The sequence below is a fragment of the Botrytis fragariae genome (genome assembly GCF_013461495.1).
Source record: "Botrytis fragariae strain BVB16 chromosome Unknown tig00000061, whole genome shotgun sequence".
NCBI lineage: Eukaryota > Fungi > Ascomycota > Leotiomycetes > Helotiales > Sclerotiniaceae > Botrytis > Botrytis fragariae.
Window position 1 is genome coordinate 555,046 of NW_023500994.1, and position 18,855 is coordinate 573,900.

The window sequence follows — 18,855 nt, forward strand, 5'->3', positions numbered from 1 at the left end:
TGACTACTCTCTACAGATATGTTACCTCAAATTATCCCACCGGGAATGCAGGACTTGATTTCTAGGGTCCTAGAGATGGGAAAAAATAGACTTTTGGCCTACTTCCTTCTGTCGACAATGTCTATAATTGCTTCACTATGTATCATCTTCATATCCAAGCTCTCCACAACCAGGAAACAATGTATCGCTCTAGCCGTTTGCAATCTTTTTCGACATCCGACCCCCATTTCTTGTTGACACTATGTTCTAACCCAGATGTGCAATTAGATCACCTTTATATTTCTCATACTAGCAACAACGGTTATCTCTCAACTACCTTCACAAGTGTCGAAAACAGTCGCTGTAACTGCATCATCCAGTGAAATATTTGTAGCAAGGGGAATTTGGCTCTTGTTTGTAAGCTGCCTGAATACAATTATTAGCTGTGTTACTTTATGTTTTTTTCTTGCACTTGGCTGGAAAGATGTTTGGAGGGATGAAGATGAGAATTGGATTTGGGAGCATATACAGACGTACTGTTGTTGTGGTTCTCGTTCCTAGAATGAAAGCATCAGCCCATCTATTTGTAGAGTTTGAAATATAGTACTATAGATTTGACATTTTTCTTCAGGTGTCCTGGAAATAACATTTCGTGATTCTAGATATTCCAACACAGCATATGTGATGTTTCCATCGTCCTGAAGCTACATCTGCACATCGACTGTGGTTTGTACTTCCAGTCTGTCCTCAAATGCTTAATACAATCAAATAGTGTATACACAGAGAAAAGGAAGCCAGATGTACATTTATTGAAATTTAACATGAAAATAGCTTCCCTTCTCCTTATTTGTATTTTTACACTGTGTTGCAATAACAGCCATTCTTCCCTTCCTTAGAATATCTCAATATCAATATTTTATCATCACATGCCCATGAACTCGCAAGTGCTGATAATGGGACTGAGTGAACTTTGAGGGGTATATGACTTGATTTGGAGTTAGGAATTTGATAGTACATCTCGACCAATCAAATGCTTTGGTACAAAGAGGAGGAGACACCTATTCTCGCTGAGTATCACACCATTGCGAAAAATGTCACCTTCTGCTCAGCCCCTTTTCCTCTGATCGAAATTTCACGTACAGGATATCTATCTTTTCCTGACTCACCTACACGTGAGTGCATTAGTACTATACTCTATGGGTTTCAAATTGAGCAGAAGTGAATAGCATCAGTGTGCAATTTCGCAGTTCGGGGCAAATCACTCCGTGTAGAATTAAAGCTCCATGCCATAAATCTTTATAATCCTGTACAACTGTCTCCTCTCTCGCACAACTATCTTTCATCCCCGCCAGTCCGTTTTCAAGAGTCAAACAGATATAACAGTTTGCATCATGGCTGATAAAGCTCAAGATGAAGCGGAAAAGGCCGCCCTGAATCCATCCTCAGGAGAAGGCAGCGCTCTCAAGGAGAAAATCGACGTGCGTGGAGGCATCTGGCAGACAGGAAAAAATTGCGTTTCGTACTTCTCTACTCTCAGCGTCTTCACGATCACCACTCTCCTCATGATTCCTGGTCTCGCTCTTGCCTGCTATCATCAAAGAGCACTTCAACTCCTTACGCTCACTACTACATCCGCTGCTCCTGGTAAGGTTAGTGGAGGTTTGAATGCAACAAACCGAGTTGGGGACAATCTCACCTACAAGATATATCCATGGTGCTACTGTGTCTCGAGCGTTGCTGCCGGGACTGGCAATTCGGTGAACATAATGGATGCTTGTCATCAATCAAGACAAGGTATGTACCTCCCAATGTTTTTCCTTGTTGTAAAATTGCATGTCTAATACCCTTTTCTTTAACACAGCATTAACCTATCACATTCTTCCTTCCCTCAACTCAACCTTTACACCTCCTCTTCCTGGATACGATGCCTCTGGTCCTATCATGGCAATAAATGATCTCTTTCAGAACTACGCATATCCCGCTTTCGCCTCCTACGTCACCGCCATTTTTCTCTTAATAATCTTTGCCAGTTTGTTCAACTGGTGGTTTGGTGCTACCGCTACGCCACATAAGAAGACACTTATGCTCGTACTTTCCGTAAGTTGCCCATTCTTTCTCTCTCTCCCTACAAGATACACCCATTCGCAACCAAGCTCCTGACAAATCACCCCCTAGATCTTCACAAGTTGTTTCGCTACCCTTGCAGCATTGCAAACCTATCTCTGCTACCAAACCATCTACATCCTCAATCGCACCATGGAACATTCAAAATCCACTCTGAACATATCCATCACACCCGGTTTTCTCTACCTCCTCCTCATCCATCTCTTCTGGATCATCCTCCTTCTCAACGTCCTCGTCATTCCCATCACGATATGCATCAAGCGCCGTCGCGCGAAGCGACAACTCCAAGCCCTAGAAGCTGATGCACAAGCGCTCAAAGAAAAAGAAACTCTAGACGGCGACACTAGAGTATGTAGTACTCCAGCTGAGCCCGCTGATTCGGAGTCCAGTGATGATGATTACGATATGTCTCCTCGTGTTGTACCCCGATATGGTGTGCCCACATATCCTCATCCTGGTATGCAGAATCAAGGATATTATGGTCATGACTATGGTGCGCAAATGCCTATGCCTATGCCTATGTCGGATCCCATGCAGGGCAGGATGCATCAACCACAGTCTGGAAAACGTAAGAACAAGGGGAAGCGAGAGCAAGGAAGGGATCGAGAAAGCCAACAACTTAGAGGGTTTGATGTTTGAAAATTGCATATATCTGTAATACCATGATTCTTTTATTACTTTTCAGTTGAACTCCTACATTTAGGATGACTCGAGGAGTCAGTCGAGTCAAATACATGACACGGGATTTCATGTCTTATTCTTTAGTTGAATTTTCGATAGGATATTTGGAATGACTCGGAAGAGTCAGATAGAATTTAAATACAAGTTATACCTTTCCGTGATTCATAAATTGCGATCCATAGAGTTCAGTTCGAGGAAGTCTTATAAAGTTTTTCCTTCATCTCTTTCTTCTCTGCTCCTTTACTATTTCCACCTTCGCAAGTCTACCAAACACAAACATCATAACCCAAATACCAACTCCAAACACCAAGTCCAACCACCACTCAAACATCACCTATTATGTTTAAATCGCTTCACATTTCCAAAGAAAAACGTCAAGGCCACGCCCGTAGATACTACCACGGTCTCTGCACCGTCACCGCCACCTCCATCATCGTCATCATATTTATCCTCATATCACTAGTCTACCAATTCCCCGGAAAAAACAACTCGATTCTCGACATCGAAACCCCAAGTATAACATACAAAATCTACATTTTCCAATACTGTGTTTCTAGCGGCCACGAAAACGACAGCGGGGTTAGCCAAAACCCTAATGCGAAAGATGGATTGGGGTGTCATTTAGATCTTAACCGTAAGATCCTATTCTCGTTTCTTTTCCCTCGATTGTTATATTTCATTACTATATCACTATATCATAAATAATCACACACACACACACAAAAGTGATAAAACTAACCTAAGATCACAAATCCCAGCCCTCGGTTACATCGTCGCTACAACCAACATACAGGCAGAACCCAGCGATCTCACCACCTTCTACGCTTTAATGACCATCGCATTCGCATTCTACTACGTAGGCTGTCACGTAATCGTTCTCACCATATATCTCTGGTGGCGATGGTTTAATCGTCACTTCGACGCTGCAGATAAAGTTCCCAAGAAAAGTTTCACAAAGTTGATGCTCGCGTGCTTTGTGCGTATAACCCTCTATCTACCCCGCACCCTCCCTCTCTCTCTCAAAAGAGAAAAGAACCTAACATCCCCATCTCCACTTCACACCAGATCGGACTAATCATCTTCTGCATCCCCGCCTCCTGTCTAACCCACGCCTCCTATCTCGGCAGCGGAATCGCCGGCGGCGGAATCCCCAAATCCTATTCCAAAATCGGGAACCTCTACATGCTTTTCGTCAACTCTCTCTGGCTATGGTATCTCGCTTCTCTTCTCATCATTTTTCTCCTATTCAGGAAAGAATATCCCAAGCCGCCTAAGGAGAAGAAGGGGGAGGAAGAAGAAAAGTCGGAAGACACGGAATCGGTTTCGGGTTCGTTTTATGGAAGTAGTTGGCCCTCTGGCTCGGAATCTTCGGGTCCGTCTTTTCGGGGGGAGGAACCCAATGGATGGCATCGATATTGAGTTTTTGAGATACTTTCACACGTGTGTACATAGGACATTATTTTTCTTAAATTTTCTTGTCTCGTTGAGTAGAATATGAACACATAAACACATATTCACATTTACCTCTACACAGTTGAAAGGTATTAGTGATACTGAACAATCAACGCCGAAGTCATAAAATCTCATCATGTTACAAACACACTGCCACACGAATATTAGCGTTGTGATCAACCCACTCCCCCAAGCTCTACCAACACCATCTCATTTCCATCCCGATATCAGAAACTCTTCCCCTCTAATTCCATACAATACATAACCTAACTAAATATCTCACTTGAGAACTTGACATTCATCAATTGCATACTTAACACTCACACTCACACTCAAACTTCCCCTCCCCCTTCCCTCTTCATAGCACCACCATTTCATACCATATCATCCCATTCCATCCCAAAACCCGAATACATCACACCCTCTATCAAAGCCCTGAGCATACCCCAGCATGCCGCATCATCCACAATCTCTCATCCCTCTACCCGACCCAAAATAAATATACTTCAAAAGTGTCTATGCCAAAGAAAATAACAACCAACCGACCTCCCTACTTACCAAAGGTCCAAATCTCATTCCTTATATCCTCCGAATCCATACATTATGAATAATTAGCACTGGCCAGTTCGATAGCATTTATTTGACTCCTATCGACACGATAGTTGCGTCGCAAACATAGATAATCTCATCCCACATTTCAGCACCAACCAATGCAACACTCATTGAACACAAGGTCCTATCAATTGCCAATCAAATCAATTTATTGAGTGTACGTGTGTATTGTCATCTACTACTAGGTTTCTCATTTCTACCCAACAATCCCACCCTTGCCGCTCTCATCCGCCCCTTACCCTTTGACCATCGAGTCTACATTACTCTCGTACTCGATCTCACTTCAACAACTCTCTCCTTTTTCAAGCCCGTCTAATCTCTAACCAAATTCACGAGAATAGGCACATCTGAGTCCGTTCAATCCAGTCACTAACCCTGACCTTGTTTTTCAAAACCCATTCCAGTCCTCAAATCTTACTGGCATTAAAAAAGATTTCCTATCTTCCTCGACCCCCTCCAACCTCCCTCGAGCTACGGGGTTATTCGTGTGTACTCCCATACGCCTATGAAATCAAATAACAATTTGTGGGCCATTCGACCCCTCAAAATAATTCAAGAAAAGAAAGATTCTTCATGATGTAAGAACCAAAGTTGAAGTTCAAGTGAAAAAGAATGAAGAAAAGGTCTTTAGTCCGAAAGTTCATGCGGAGTACCATATCCAAACTCGGAGACGTTAGGCAAGAGTGATATACCATACGAAGGGTAATAGCAATTCAGGGAAAGGAGAACAAAATGTAGTATGGTAATTATGGGTGCTCGATGAATGTTAAACCAGACGCAGGCGTCTTAGGTCCTCATTATCTAGAGTGCAATAAAGAGACAAATGACGGACTTGATGTCGATTGTTAATTCAAAGTAGCTGAGGTGTTGGTGTTGGCAATGGCTTATTCTCAACCCTTGGCTTCCGTGGCCCTCCCTTCAAACTCTTAACTCTAGACAAGAACCCTCCTCCACCATTGGATACGGGAGGTCTGGAAGATTCCCCGATGCTATCGCTAGTGACACGCCTTTCGATTCCTGGGGGGTTAGAAGGAGCACGAGAGCGACCAGGTCTTGGTGGCAGTTCAGCAAATGTGACTGTTTCCTCCTTGATAGTATCGTCGCCCTTGCCAAATTCATTGAAAAATGGATTGGCTTCATTTACCCTACTTCCACCGGGTGTGTACCCGTCTGGAGAAGTGGCGCTGTACATGCCTTCTGGACTAGTCATTCTCCCAGAAGGTCCGTAATCGCGCCGGCTATTGATGCCGCGGATCTTCTGTGCCAATGACTTCTTTCGAGATAGCCCGCCATCCATGCCAAATTGCTCGTTCTGGTTCTTTTGAACAGCTGAACGAGAAGCTGGAGCACCTTCAAGGAAAGTAGAAGTTCCCAGGCCCATAGACTCTTCGCCATGAACTGGCTCAACACGTGTGGTTGCACTTTCAATGGCAGATTCTGTGCGGCTAGGCATTCCCGGGCGATGAGTATAAGGTTCAAAATTATCGACCTTATCTCCTCCACGAGCATAATCAAGATGTGCTTCTGCGTCGTTATTGCCCATAAATGTTGCATGATCAGGTTTCTTGTTCAGAGGTCCTCCACCTCCAAGTGAATTGTTGGCTGAATCTTTAGCGAAGGCTTGCATTGGTGCACGACGACTTCCTTTTTGATTACGGTCTGGCCTGCAGGCATCGAATGGCCCATCATGATGGAATGCTGTGCGCCGATTAGTAGTGTTATTGTGATAGAGAATGATAGTTTTCAACTTACTGCCAATTCCGAAAATGCTGGTGGCATCTAGTTGATCAATAACATCGAGAGGTGCCTTCTTCTTGGTCTTTTCTGCAGCGCGCTTACGATCACGATGTCTCTTTTCTTTCTCTAAACGTCTACGTTGATCTTCTGGATCAAGTAATTTGGGCTTTCGTTCCATAATAGATGTGTCGGAGTTACGTCTTGCTCTTTGTATTGGGCTATCGTTGGGATCTGCAAAAATATCTAATACTTCTTCTTCGCGTGGCCTGCTGCTTGAAGATGGCTTTCCAGCTGCTCTTCTCGCACGCATTGCCTCTTCCTGTGACCTCATTGGTCTATGTCCCGATGGCCTTGCGGGAGGGATGTTCTCTGCCTGTGGTCGGGTTGTACCTGTGTTTGAGCGTACCATCCCTGGTTTGTTATTTCTGTTTGGAACAGGTTTATCTCCGATTGTCAGTTCGTCCTGCATTGTTGATGTCAGCGATACTTTCTTATGTAGCAATATTTATTGTAGATTGAATTCCTCCTGAAGTGTATTCTTGTGCTCTTCCGGCTTTATGTCTAGCCAAGGAGATTCTGAGAAGGGTATTCATGGTTTGAGATGAACGTACAAATAAATCCGCTGCATTGCCTGTTAGAGCTGGCCCTGGTGAAGTCGGGCTTGTTCGAGAAAATGCCATCGTGTCTGAAGATGTTTGATTCGTAGTTGAAGAATCGAGAAATGGATTTCGTGATAGAGGTCTTGGAGGAGGTTCTCGGGGGAACGTTGGGTAGAAGAAGGCATAGCTGGAGACACGGCTCGATTCCTAAAGGGGTTGTTGGATGATAGATTGGCTGAAAGTCCAGGCGATCGATTGCCTGTTTAGAAAATAAGATTCAAGAATCAGTCTATGGATTCATGCTTGTCGATGCTGGGGAATGATAGGGAGAGTGAAACGCTGAACGTCAAACTTGATACAGACCAGCCGTGATAAGTGGGGACGAGAGTTTTGTCGTCGCAGACTTGCGGCGCATAGATTACAAGAATGATTTGAACTTACCATCAAAATCTGGTTGGATAGAGCTTAACGACATTGTGGCCGTGATTGTGATGACGACACAGATCCCAGAATTAATTACTGTAATAAGTTGTGATGAGTTGATTAAGAGAATCAGGGGAATGTGATCCGGTTTATTTTTCTATTTGACGTCGTTGTATGGGTGTAGAAAGCAAATAAAGTTTTCTTATTCGTCGTTCCTCTTTTTGAGGGATGTTTGAAAGTTTGATAGGTTTCTTTCTAGTTCAGGGAAAACAAGAAGTATGTGGGTGATGGGTGACGATGACTGGTTGTTCGTAAGGTATCAGGAGGTTGACTGAGTTGAAAGAGCGAATCCGTTTCTTGGAGATTGGGATGGGATGGGATGGTTTTGATGATTCTTGTTGGTTCCTCTAGCTCTCCCGCTTCCAGAGCAACTTGTACACGACTACTGTGCTATATCGTACTGTAATTGAATCAAGAGGAAACCACCTGGGTGAGCAAGGTAAAAGAGAACAGACCGATCGATTTTGGTCCGTGTCAGGATAAACGGTGAATTCCTTAGCGACCGAGGCCTAAGCAAGCACTCACTACCTATGTGATGTGTAAATTTGTGTTTGAGACGTGTAGAATCGATTGGATACCAATATCAATACTAATGTCAATATTGATCTGATATTCCTTTCCCCCTTAAGCTTATGAAAGGCGTCGTGTCGTCCTCGTTTCTTTCCTTTGGTCCCTTCACTTTAAGTCTCAGGATTAATTGCTCGCAATCAAACAAATTAAAATCCTTTGGGGAACCTCGAAGATGGTAGGGAAGGGATAGGAGGGGGAGGGAAAGAAATGTGGATAGAGATGGGATAGGATGTGAGATGCGAAAATGCTTGATGTACAATCGTAATCTTATATCCCCGTTCGTCTCCCTTGATACCCTCTGCTCAAATTGAATTCAGAGCCGAATTTGATTCGAGGAATTTGTGTCAAGTGTGGATTCGATTTCGACTGCTTGACGATCTTCAAATTTAGTAATTGTGGTTCTCTACCAAATTCCTTGTCAAATCTGCAAAGTATCGTAAGTAGGGAACCGAGGGTTGAAATTGTTCAGGAGTCGATAATAATGTGGATTTGTAAGTTGTGGGGGTTTGAATCGAAAAGCAAATGAAGGGCGAAATGAAGTTTGAAGTTCCAGATGTTTGATTAATTAACGGCAGGATGGATGAGTGAGAATGAGGGTGTAGCTTGTATGGATGTATGGATGTATAAATTTGACCGTTTCCTCTTTCGTTGGAATGAAGGAGATGAAGAAGTCGAGGGATCGAGGGATAGAGGGCGAGAAGGAGAGGACGAGAAGGAGAGGACGAGGAGGAGGAGGGAAGAAGCGGGAGTTTTATGCGGAATCCACGGTGTATAAAAAGCGGGGGAGTAGCTGTTCGTCCTTTTTCTTCGTATCTCTTCTCTTTTCAATAATAATGATTATGTAGGTATGATAATCTGATTGTAGGTGTGATGTGACGTGATTGCGTATATTGTAATCGTCCCTTTGAAGGTAATCTATTCCCTTTTTAATGACTTCGATCAACAGAATCTACCCAGGTAGGCATGTATTTCAAATTATCCAAACGGGTAGAAGCGTAGGTAGGCAAAGTTCTTTTTTGGTGCGATGACGATGTCTTTTGATATGACAATGCAACTTTCTTTTTTGGTGGTAAGAAAACGATAGTTAGGCGAAGAACGATTGATAGCGTTATGTAGTATTTCCTACTGTTGATGTGTATTGTGCAGTGTGGTGCAGTAGTGAATGAGGTTATTCAAAGAAGCTGTGTAGAAACTGCACGGAGTATGTGGTAGTGACAGAGAAGATTGAGTATCGATGAAGTCTCTGGGTAGTATGCTTAGAGGGGAAGAGGAGAAGAGGTGAAGAGGTAAAGAGGTAAAGAAGAAGCTTTCTTCCTTTTTTGGTAAATTATGAATGGATCAAAACATCAGATGAGCAGCTGATGAAGGTATCTCTTGACCTTTTGAATCACACTTCCTTCTGTATTTGGTAATTGTCTAGTGTGTAGTATGTAGCATGCAGTATCTAATATCTAATATCTGATGAATATTACAAAAGTATTGGATGAATAATGGATACCTAATACCTCCCTCCCTCCCTCCCTACCTCCCTACACTCCTTTGAATCTTATATCTCTTCAATCTTCTTTCCTTATTGCCTTTTCCTCACTACCTCTTCCCGATTCCCTCTGTATGTTGTACTTTTCTTTTTGCATCAATATCCAATGCCAATATAAGATTTTCTAGAAGGGGTTTGGACCCGGGCCAGGAAGCTACTTAAAAAGTTCGGGGAAACCTTGCTAATATTTTGATACCATCATCCAAACGAAATGTGAAATCTCACCAAAATAATGCAAAGCCTCAACTCCTATAAGCAGGCACGACTCTGTGCAAATCCGAATGCAACCGCAGAAGGAGCTGCCAATATAAAATACATGGTACACACGAGAAATCTATTACTCTACTAACTACCTAGGTACTCTTGAGCTATCGTAGGTACCTCTCTATAGATCCCACTGATGAATCCCAATATCGATTTTGTCAGAGGAAGGATTGATTATGCCTTTTTGGCTGAATAGCTCGGAAATAGTCCCGCCCGTCGAAGTAACATAAGAGTCTATTAAAAGCACTACCCATACTCAGTGATAGTAGTAATATTTGGCAAAAGCCATTGACTTCTGAGCCACCCCAACCGAGAGTCTGTGGAGGAACACTTGCCTGGATGAGTTTAGTTTGGCGTCATTTAACTTGACCGTCTCCAAAGGAACCGGCTGATGGTATCCAGTAGCAAGTCAAGATCGTACCTACCTCAGACACTACGTATTGCTGTCAGACCTCATCCCGATTGTTCGAAAGAGCTTCCTCAATATGGGGAAGGGGGGAAGAGGGTTTGGCAATTGGTGTATCTCAAGACTCGTGAAAGATCGTATAGAAGAGTAGTGTTCCAAGTGCACCTATCATCAGTTGATGCCAAGAATTGGACATATTTGAAGATTCTAGATTCTTTTGTGTGGAAGATTCAATACAGAAAAATGGATCGATTTCTTTCAAGTTTCCACTCGTCAATATTTCTTGTTGCCGAGATTTGTTTGTACTGGCTCGACTGACCACTGGACACATAAATTTGACAGCAATGCCCAATGCCGAGAACTGGAGATTCTGAACATCCAAGTGGATCTACTAGCCAGCGTCGCCAGGGAGGAAAGATCTCAAGAGGGGTTGGGAATAGGGGACCTATGATAGCTTCAGGTACAAGAGTCAAGTCTCCACTCTAGTTAGTTAGTTTGATGTTCCTGATGTTTCTGATGTTCCTCATTTTAAGCTTCAAAGCACCAACAAAATTTCATGGAAAAAAGGTCTAATTTTATAAGACCGACGAGACAGATAGAGTATGAAGTATGTCAGCTTCATAATTCATGCAACGAGAATCCATCAAAGAATCTAGAGAAGTCTTCGAAAACTCGGATTCATGCAAAGGTTCTTCTCGGGCATTGACAGATTAATTGTAATCCATCATTCAAAAAATCCTTGGTGGTTGTTTCCTTGGGGTGAATTAGATAAGTACTGACTAATCGATTAATGCAAGGCCAAAATCCTGCCTAGCCTTATCAAGCTTTCATCAAAGCTTTATCACTTAGATCTACAGCCTTGTACCTGTATATCACAATCAAACAAAATCATTCCTTTCCATCCATCATACCATCGTCCCCACGCATCGAATCGTAAGCTTGAACTCAATCTTGTATATCCAATTTCTCTATCAATTCAAACTCTAGCGACGTCATCACACCTTCATCTTCCATTCCGCCTATTCCACCGCCAAAGGTTCCGCGAAACATCCGCATATTTCGCGATTTCCCCGAGCACCATCAAATACCATCCCTTGCTTCACAGGTACATCTTGCGCAACTCAGCATACGCAACGCGAAAACAAAATGACGACGATCAATTCCCCTCCGGAAGATATTAAGATGGAGGATGGGACCAGGGTAACTCCTTCGGTATCTGGGGAGAATGAGGAACCAAAATTTGGAGGGTTTACAAGGTTTGAAATCGAACTTGAGGTATGTTGGGGAATTTAAATGTTTTCTTGAGTTCTAGGGGAGCGGACTGGTGGGACAAAGGGATATAATGGAATTGGGAGAGCTGCACATATTATCTTCTGCAAGTTCGCATATGAGGGCTTGAATATCCATTTCGTTTGGTTTTGAATTTTCTCTCTACAATTCCTAATTACTATTTCCCCCTTCCAATCTCCATCCAATCAATGCCCACCTGCTAACTCACTTTAGTTCATAAATGCCATTTCTTCACCCTACTACCTAATGCACTTAGCCTCCCTTTCTTCTGGCACTCTCCTCAGCTCCCCACCATTCATCGCCTACCTCAAATATTTACAATACTTCACCCAACCCCCATATCTCAAATTCCTCTCCTATCCTGGACCCAGTCTGAAACACCTAGAATTATTACAAAATGAGAATTTCAGAAGGGATTGTTTGAGTATAGATATCATAAGTATGCTTGCCAGTGAGGATATGGCAGCAGTGGAGAGGTGGCAGAAGGAATGATATAGTGGAGGGAACGGAGAAATCAAAAAGTCATCAACGTCCCATGGGTAGACCCATCAGACTTGATTGCGAGAGCATCTGTTTTCAAACGGCTTTGCTTTCGCTCGCCTTGTATCAAAAGATTCTATTATAGGACAGATGCAGATCTCACTTGCGCTCATCCAGGTCTTGAAGGCCACCGCGATACCGTACTCGAGGAAGGTCTACTAGTAGTGAGTTGAAGTGTTGGGACATCAGGCTTACCCGAAGTCATTGACGATGGGGGAAAAGTGTTTTGCGATATACCAGGAGTTCTAGGTGTGAGATACGAAGTAATTGAATACATCGAATTTGTTACGTTGGAGAATGAGTATGATTGAGAAGTAAAGGCTCCTTTTTTAATGCTTCTTAATTATAAAGAATCCGACGCCTTTTATGATATATAATCTACACCCATATGTAGACTACTCATTTTACGAGGTATATTAACCATTACGCCGTACTGCAAAATCCCAGCCCAGATGTCCTACGCCATGTGTGCTCAAAACTTTACTAATTTTCCCAGCATAACCTGCGTGACAAATCCCTTCCGATCATGCATCTAACATATTCTTCATGTCGACGTCCCCCAACTTCGTAGCAAAGATAATTCTGCAAACCTACCCCCATTTATCTAATTCTCTCTCCATTGATTCGTGCATGTCATACACTACACCCAAATTGTTAGCCTCAATCCTCTTACATCATAACCATTCACGAGCCCCTCTCTTCCTCCTCATCCTCTACCCAATTCCCCTCGTTCCCCAAATTGCTACCACTATCCCTGCTTCCAAACTCGAAAAAAGCCAAGGAACAAACAGAACAAAAGACCTTACCCTATAAAATCCCGTCATCGGTTCATCCGCACTGCGAATCTGCACAAACCTCGCCGCAGCCACCATACCATTACACTCACTATTCGCGCATTGTTTGGGATAAGTATCGGCATTCGCCCAGGCATCTTTGCCTCCGAATACATCTTCTTTTTCTTCGCGCACAAAGGTTTTGCGATCGAAGATAGAGCGGGTGAGGATGTATTGGTAGGGACAGGTGAGGCATTCGAGACGGTTTGCGCCGGTGAGATCTTGCGTCGAGGTGGGCGTGGGGGTCGAGGAATGAGGTGTCACGGAGACGGTGAGGATGTTGCTGCAGGAGGGACAAACTGATAGGTGGGAGAGGTTAGTTGGGGAGAAAGGGAGAGGGAAGGAAAGGAGGGGCGTACAGAGAAGCATTTTGATGGTTCGGGATTGATATCAGGTTTCGAAGTGCTAGGTAGGTATTTCTTCCTTTCTTTTTTTTTCCCAATTTATTTCTGCGAATCTTTCTAATCTCTCGCAAATCACAATTACCAGCTCCCGCAAAAATCCCGAATCGTCTCGTTTCTTCAACGTCGCGCGCAATTTCACAAGTTGAATAATCTCAAGCTCTTTCTTTATCAATTTTATCAACCTCATCATAGGAACTTTTTTTTACCGTTCACTCGCTTACATAAGGATCACCCACCATTACACCGCATATCTCATCGTAACCCCAATCACAATCCTCCCAGCAAAAGCGTCCTCGGACCCAAACCTAAAAACTCCACCAATAGGTCCTACCCTCACGGTTGAGCGAGATGGGGCAGGCTCGATGGACAAGGATGCTAGGCTCTGGGCTGAAAAATGCTGGCCTGTTGTTACAGAGTCGGTGCGTTTCGTTTGGAGGAGTGGATTGATTGATTGATGGGTGTTTGGAGAAGCGCTGGACTTACTTTCTCTATACATATTTACTTACGATACAGACGTGCATACACACGGAGCATTGGCAAGATCAGATCAGATACTTTTTTCTCTCGTCTTATTATTGTTATTATTATTATTATTATTATTATCGTTTTGGGAGGAGACGGACGTATCTGTCTTTCGTCTGAATAGTTTGAGAGGGAAGGATTTGCATTAACGAAGTTACGAGGATTCGGGATTTGAGGAAGAAGAGGGTTCGGTCTACGATTGTTTGAGTTGGTTTAAGGAGCGTTATACGCTGCTTTGTTGGTGATTTGATTTGAGCTGTTGGAGGTCTTCGGATTGTGAGGTTTGAGATTGTTGTACTTTGGACGAAAGGAGAAGAGAAGGGAAAGATCGGATAAAATGACGGATCCGAGAGATGTTGACTACGAAGAGGAGGAAACGCCCATTCATGAGCAACTCATATCTGCCATAAAGTACAATTCGGTTGGAACCTTCAACGCAGTATTAGAACGCTTCGATAGCCCGGAAGCTGCTGTTGAATACCTGAATACACACGCCTTGGCATACAGATACCAGGATCGGGATGTGAAAGTGGAAGCTGGAAATGTTGCTGCTCATGTTGCTGCCTCTCTTGGACAAGGTAAGATACTTCTTACCTCTATTCTCAGATACCAAATTCTGTATTCCAAGACTGAAAGGAAAATGCAATGTTATTGACATAAAAAACTTTCCACGTAGATAAAATAATCGATGAGCTTCTCGGTCAAGATGGATTTGAATGTGATCCCCGCAACAGCATCGGTGATACACCTCTCCACTGCGCCGTTAGATGGATCAACAAAGAAGGTCGAGTCAATAAAGTGGGAAGACGTGTTTGGGAAGATGGTCTTGAAATGATCAAGATGATGCTCCGCGACGGTAGCGACCCGCGAATTCGTAATAAAGATGGCCATAGAGCCGAAGATTTAGTCAACGCTGAAAACACCCAACTGAAAAAAGTTTTTGCGGACTTCGAATATGAGCCACCTTCAGATGAAGAGGAAGAGGAAGAGGAAGAGCCGGCTTCTAAGAACGGATATGATTATGCGGATTTGGTTGATGGTGATGCCGGGGATGATGATGATGTTGGGAGTGTATACAGTGGGAGTGATAGTGAAGAGGAACAAGAGTGGCAGAGACGCCGAGCTGAGAAGTCTGGCAAATAAGTCTGGTCTTGCGTTCCTCAATTATCTTCTCTTTTACACTTGTATTTCGGGTTTGGAATTGGAAGATTGCTATACTGGGCTTGTAGATACATACATACGATAGTGTGGGTATGCAAACCGTACATGATGGAATTCCAGCAATGGGAAATGAGACGATCACTTACATTAGTTTGGATTTTCGAGGAGTGGACTGGTTCTAGAAGCATAGCATTTTGGTGTTGTATTGTATACAATCAACTATCTATATAGATAGAAATGAAAAACTTTGTTAAATTAGCCTATTTATCCCGTCTTTGTTCGTTTTTACTCGCTTCACGTCGCTTGGCTTTGCTCAAGTTGATCGGCCGGCCAAGTGGTACGGCACACAGAATGAAAGAATGTATTAAATCTACCTTAACCGACCTACATCATGAAATTAAACGAAATAATATTATAAAAGGTTATTCATTTATTACAATTGAAGTATATAGTAACACAAGTTCTTGTGGCAACTCTTAAATCAACACCAAATGCTCCCTTTTCCATCCCTCTAGATCTGCCCAATTATATGCATCATGAAACTTTGTTACATTTACATGCTTGGAGTATAATCTAACATAACCAACACGACGATAAGTGGTTATGTCAACCGCAGCTCTAGTCTCCCTCTCATTCCTCTCGTCTTGTGCTTCATGTTTGACTCTATCCTCATTTCCAGCTTGAGCTTCAACATCCAAGTTTTGATCACCATCTGCTTCATTTGCAGCTTTATTTTTAGCTTGCGATTCGACTTCCATCTTCTCGCCGTCATCTTCATTACCACTCTTCGACATAATATCTTGATTTGTTGCATACTCTTTCAATATCAAACCATGTGCCTGCCGTGTCTGGGTCGCCACAAACATAATCTTATACCTCGTATTATTAGCCTTGTGTATATTTTGCTTATCCATATTCGCACTCGCTCGAGGCAAACTCGTCTTCTCGTCCTGCGGACTAAATAAAAACATTGCTGAACTCCCCACCCTGCACACAAATAATGCATTGGTTCGTCGTCCTTTCCCAGTAACTCGTGTGTCCCAGTGTATATATCCGCAACACTTACTATTCGTATGCGTCACCACTCGATCCATCCCTCTTGCTACCATCAAACTACCTTGGATTTCCAACAATGCATCATTGATCTCGCCATAAGGATTCTGCCCCGCAAGCACCACACGGTGGGACAAGAGTTCAGGATCAATATGTGTGGATTGGAAAGGATTGCTTGCGAAAGTCGATGGATGGAACACTACTTTCCCATTTGTTGTAGCCCACGACCAAGTAGGTGCCCTCTCAACAGAAGGAACTGCATCATCCCCATAATACCATACCAATCCTTCTCGAAAATGACTAGTCCAAATCCCTGCTATATATTTCGAACTCGGATACCCATTGCTTTGCAAAATATCACGAACCAGCGTAACGATACCGGAAAAGGCGGGGAATTTATCCCGAAGAAATGAAAGGCGTCGCGAACAATAGTCTACGACCATCTGTTTGTGATATTCTACGATTATGTTGGCGATGGTACGTTTCTGTATCGCTGCGGGTGTTTGATCTTTATCAACGAAAACGTAGGGACTTTTTATTGTGAGAGGTTTCTTGAGACCTTGCGGTTCATGTATCTGGTCTCTAATCCTTTCATAGCGAAATGCGCGTTGATAAAAGGGAGCTCGTGAGCGCAGACCGTCGGCTGATGCGTGGTTATGGAGACACTGCCAGTAAATTTGCATTCGTCCATAATACAAGGTCCTCGCGGACAAAACCTCCTCTTGGAAAGTCCACCCTCTGTCTGCGAGCGGTCCGTCCTGTAGCAGATGATCGAGTTGTTCGCGATGATTGTCTCGGAGCACAAGATCGATGTGGTCGTCTGGTGGACTGTCTTTGGATAGTTTTAAACTGATGCTGAGACCTGTAAGATCGTAGTCTGGAAATATTTTCAGGATGCCGTCGGTAGAATTCGATGAGGCGGCAGCTGCAATGGTTAAAGTTGCATCGCGATATACATCTCCCATATGTTTAGACTCTACTTCCCAGTCCTCACTCGAATCTTGCATGATGCACAAACAATCGATCCATAGAAACTCAAACCCCAGTCCTCGGGTAATGAGGATTGCATCTCGGAAATTCGGCGGTAAGCCCATCAAAGCAATCTTTTTACCAAAAGTTTTTGCAGTCGTTTTGTTGAGCTTGGAGAGATCACTGATATTACCACCCCAACAATGACTCAGTGCGATATATTTTCCCTTCATACCATGCGTTGATAAAAGATATGGTTCTTGGGCGTCAGAACCGACATGAATCACCCTCGTGGGTAATGGTCTATCTTGGACCATCGGACATTCGTAATGCGTTGAGCTGCATGTATCAATCCAATCTTGCGCAATGTCGAAGTTCGTTTCTGATCCCAAATTAGGATCAAGAGCAAAATGCCCAATTTCTAATCCTTCAACTGACTTCACCTGCCCTATATCAAATAACACATTCATACATCAGTGATCTTTCTTGATGATCAAACAGCCAAGTAAGTACCTTACCTCTCCGCTTCTGCAACGACAACGTCAAAACCACCTTTTCACTCCTCCCCCTCAAATAAAAAACCAACTTATCATACGCACTCTCATTCTCCACCCCCTCATTAGCACCCCTTTTCACCTCCACCTGAATCTCCAGATCCAATCCCCTCCCCCCTTCTTCCTCTATCTCCAGCATCTCAGCCTTATACGTCTTCATAATCCCTCCGTCCAACAAAAAAACCCCATCTAACGCTCTCTCCACAACCTTACAGAGCTCGCAGCCGGCTTCGGCGGCTGATACAATCTCATCGTATCTAGAATGATGGTTCCAGCGAAGGGGGGTATAGGATTCTGCTTCTTGACGACGTTGGAGGGCTTCCCAGTTGGCTTTTGCCAGGAGAATAAGATCGGTCACATTAATACTATCGCAGAGAGCACACAGCATACCTTTCTTCTCAGTCTCTCTTTCTTTCTCTCTTTTTCCCTGTCTACCAAATCCGGTAATCAGCTCCGAAACCTAAAGAACAATAAACTCAAACAAAACAATCACAAGAACAATCTCCAGAATCCAAACACCAGATAAATTCAAGAAACAGGTATCATAAGAATTCTCCACCCTCTATCCTCCTCCCCTCCTTCTTCTCGGTCCCGTGGCAAAAAATCCACCCACACACCCTTACACATATACCCATGCATATATCCACGACATGGGCGTCTATCTGCACAACGTATCCAGATCAAGATCAATATCATGCGAGCATGTATACACGGCACAGCAGCACAGTATAGAGTAGTATTGCATGTGTGCATATAAAACACAAATCTCCACGCAAACAATCCTCCTTTCCCCTGTTACGGATCAGAGAGAGGAATCCTATTCCTAGACTTCGCGCTCAAGTTTGGTACTCATGTCCTAATTCGATAGCCTAATATCACTTAGTTTGCCATTCTCTATTCCATCCTATACTATCCCATCCCGTCGCATTGTTTTCACCCGAGGAAACCCAAAACCTCTCCCAATATTGATAAAGTCCTACTTTTACAACTACCTACCTACCTACTAACCTACTAACCTACATAGCTTCTCCTCATCATTTACCATTCACTACACTCATTCACACACACACATATATATCCGCCTC

General features: G+C 43.4%; 6 protein-coding genes across 6 annotated transcripts; 3 read left to right on the top strand and 3 right to left on the bottom strand.

Moving 5' to 3' along the window:
* Window positions 1-1,370: 1,370 nt before the first annotated feature.
* Window positions 1,371-4,203, top strand: Bfra_008286 (uncharacterized protein; the record flags this gene model as incomplete). Its single annotated transcript, XM_037338649.1, has 6 exons — window positions 1,371-1,773; window positions 1,841-2,076; window positions 2,155-2,729; window positions 3,096-3,418; window positions 3,543-3,760; window positions 3,850-4,203. The coding sequence occupies 6 exons, from the start codon at window positions 1,371-1,373 to the stop codon at window positions 4,201-4,203; spliced, it is 2,109 nt and encodes a 702-aa protein (XP_037191955.1).
* A 1,495-nt stretch (window positions 4,204-5,698) lies between these two features.
* Window positions 5,699-7,659, bottom strand: Bfra_008287 (putative pal1 cell morphology protein; the record flags this gene model as incomplete). Its single annotated transcript, XM_037338650.1, has 5 exons — window positions 5,699-6,546; window positions 6,601-7,048; window positions 7,197-7,270; window positions 7,351-7,443; window positions 7,626-7,659. The coding sequence occupies 5 exons, from the start codon at window positions 7,657-7,659 to the stop codon at window positions 5,699-5,701; spliced, it is 1,497 nt and encodes a 498-aa protein (XP_037191956.1).
* Window positions 7,660-11,302: 3,643 nt separating this feature from the next.
* Window positions 11,303-12,226, top strand: Bfra_008288 (putative mediator of rna polymerase ii transcription subunit; the record flags this gene model as incomplete). Its single annotated transcript, XM_037338651.1, has 3 exons — window positions 11,303-11,377; window positions 11,432-11,719; window positions 11,948-12,226. Coding segments are annotated over 3 exons (642 nt in total), but the record flags the coding sequence as incomplete, so codon positions are not given.
* A 652-nt stretch (window positions 12,227-12,878) lies between these two features.
* Window positions 12,879-13,476, bottom strand: Bfra_008289 (putative dna-directed rna polymerase iii subunit rpc10 protein; the record flags this gene model as incomplete). Its single annotated transcript, XM_037338652.1, has 3 exons — window positions 12,879-12,914; window positions 13,081-13,406; window positions 13,467-13,476. 3 exons carry the CDS (start codon window positions 13,474-13,476, stop codon window positions 12,879-12,881), a joined length of 372 nt encoding a protein of 123 aa, XP_037191958.1.
* An 894-nt stretch (window positions 13,477-14,370) lies between these two features.
* Window positions 14,371-15,176, top strand: Bfra_008290sa (putative ankyrin repeat protein; the record flags this gene model as incomplete). Its single annotated transcript, XM_037338653.1, has 2 exons — window positions 14,371-14,611; window positions 14,710-15,176. 2 exons carry the CDS (start codon window positions 14,371-14,373, stop codon window positions 15,174-15,176), a joined length of 708 nt encoding a protein of 235 aa, XP_037191959.1.
* A 494-nt stretch (window positions 15,177-15,670) lies between these two features.
* On the bottom strand, window positions 15,671-18,158 carry Bfra_008291 (putative heterokaryon incompatibility protein; the record flags this gene model as incomplete). The annotated part of the gene is made up of 2 exons (XM_037338654.1): window positions 15,671-17,664; window positions 17,735-18,158. The coding sequence occupies 2 exons, from the start codon at window positions 18,156-18,158 to the stop codon at window positions 15,671-15,673; spliced, it is 2,418 nt and encodes an 805-aa protein (XP_037191960.1).
* Between the last annotated feature and the right edge of the window lie 697 nt (window positions 18,159-18,855).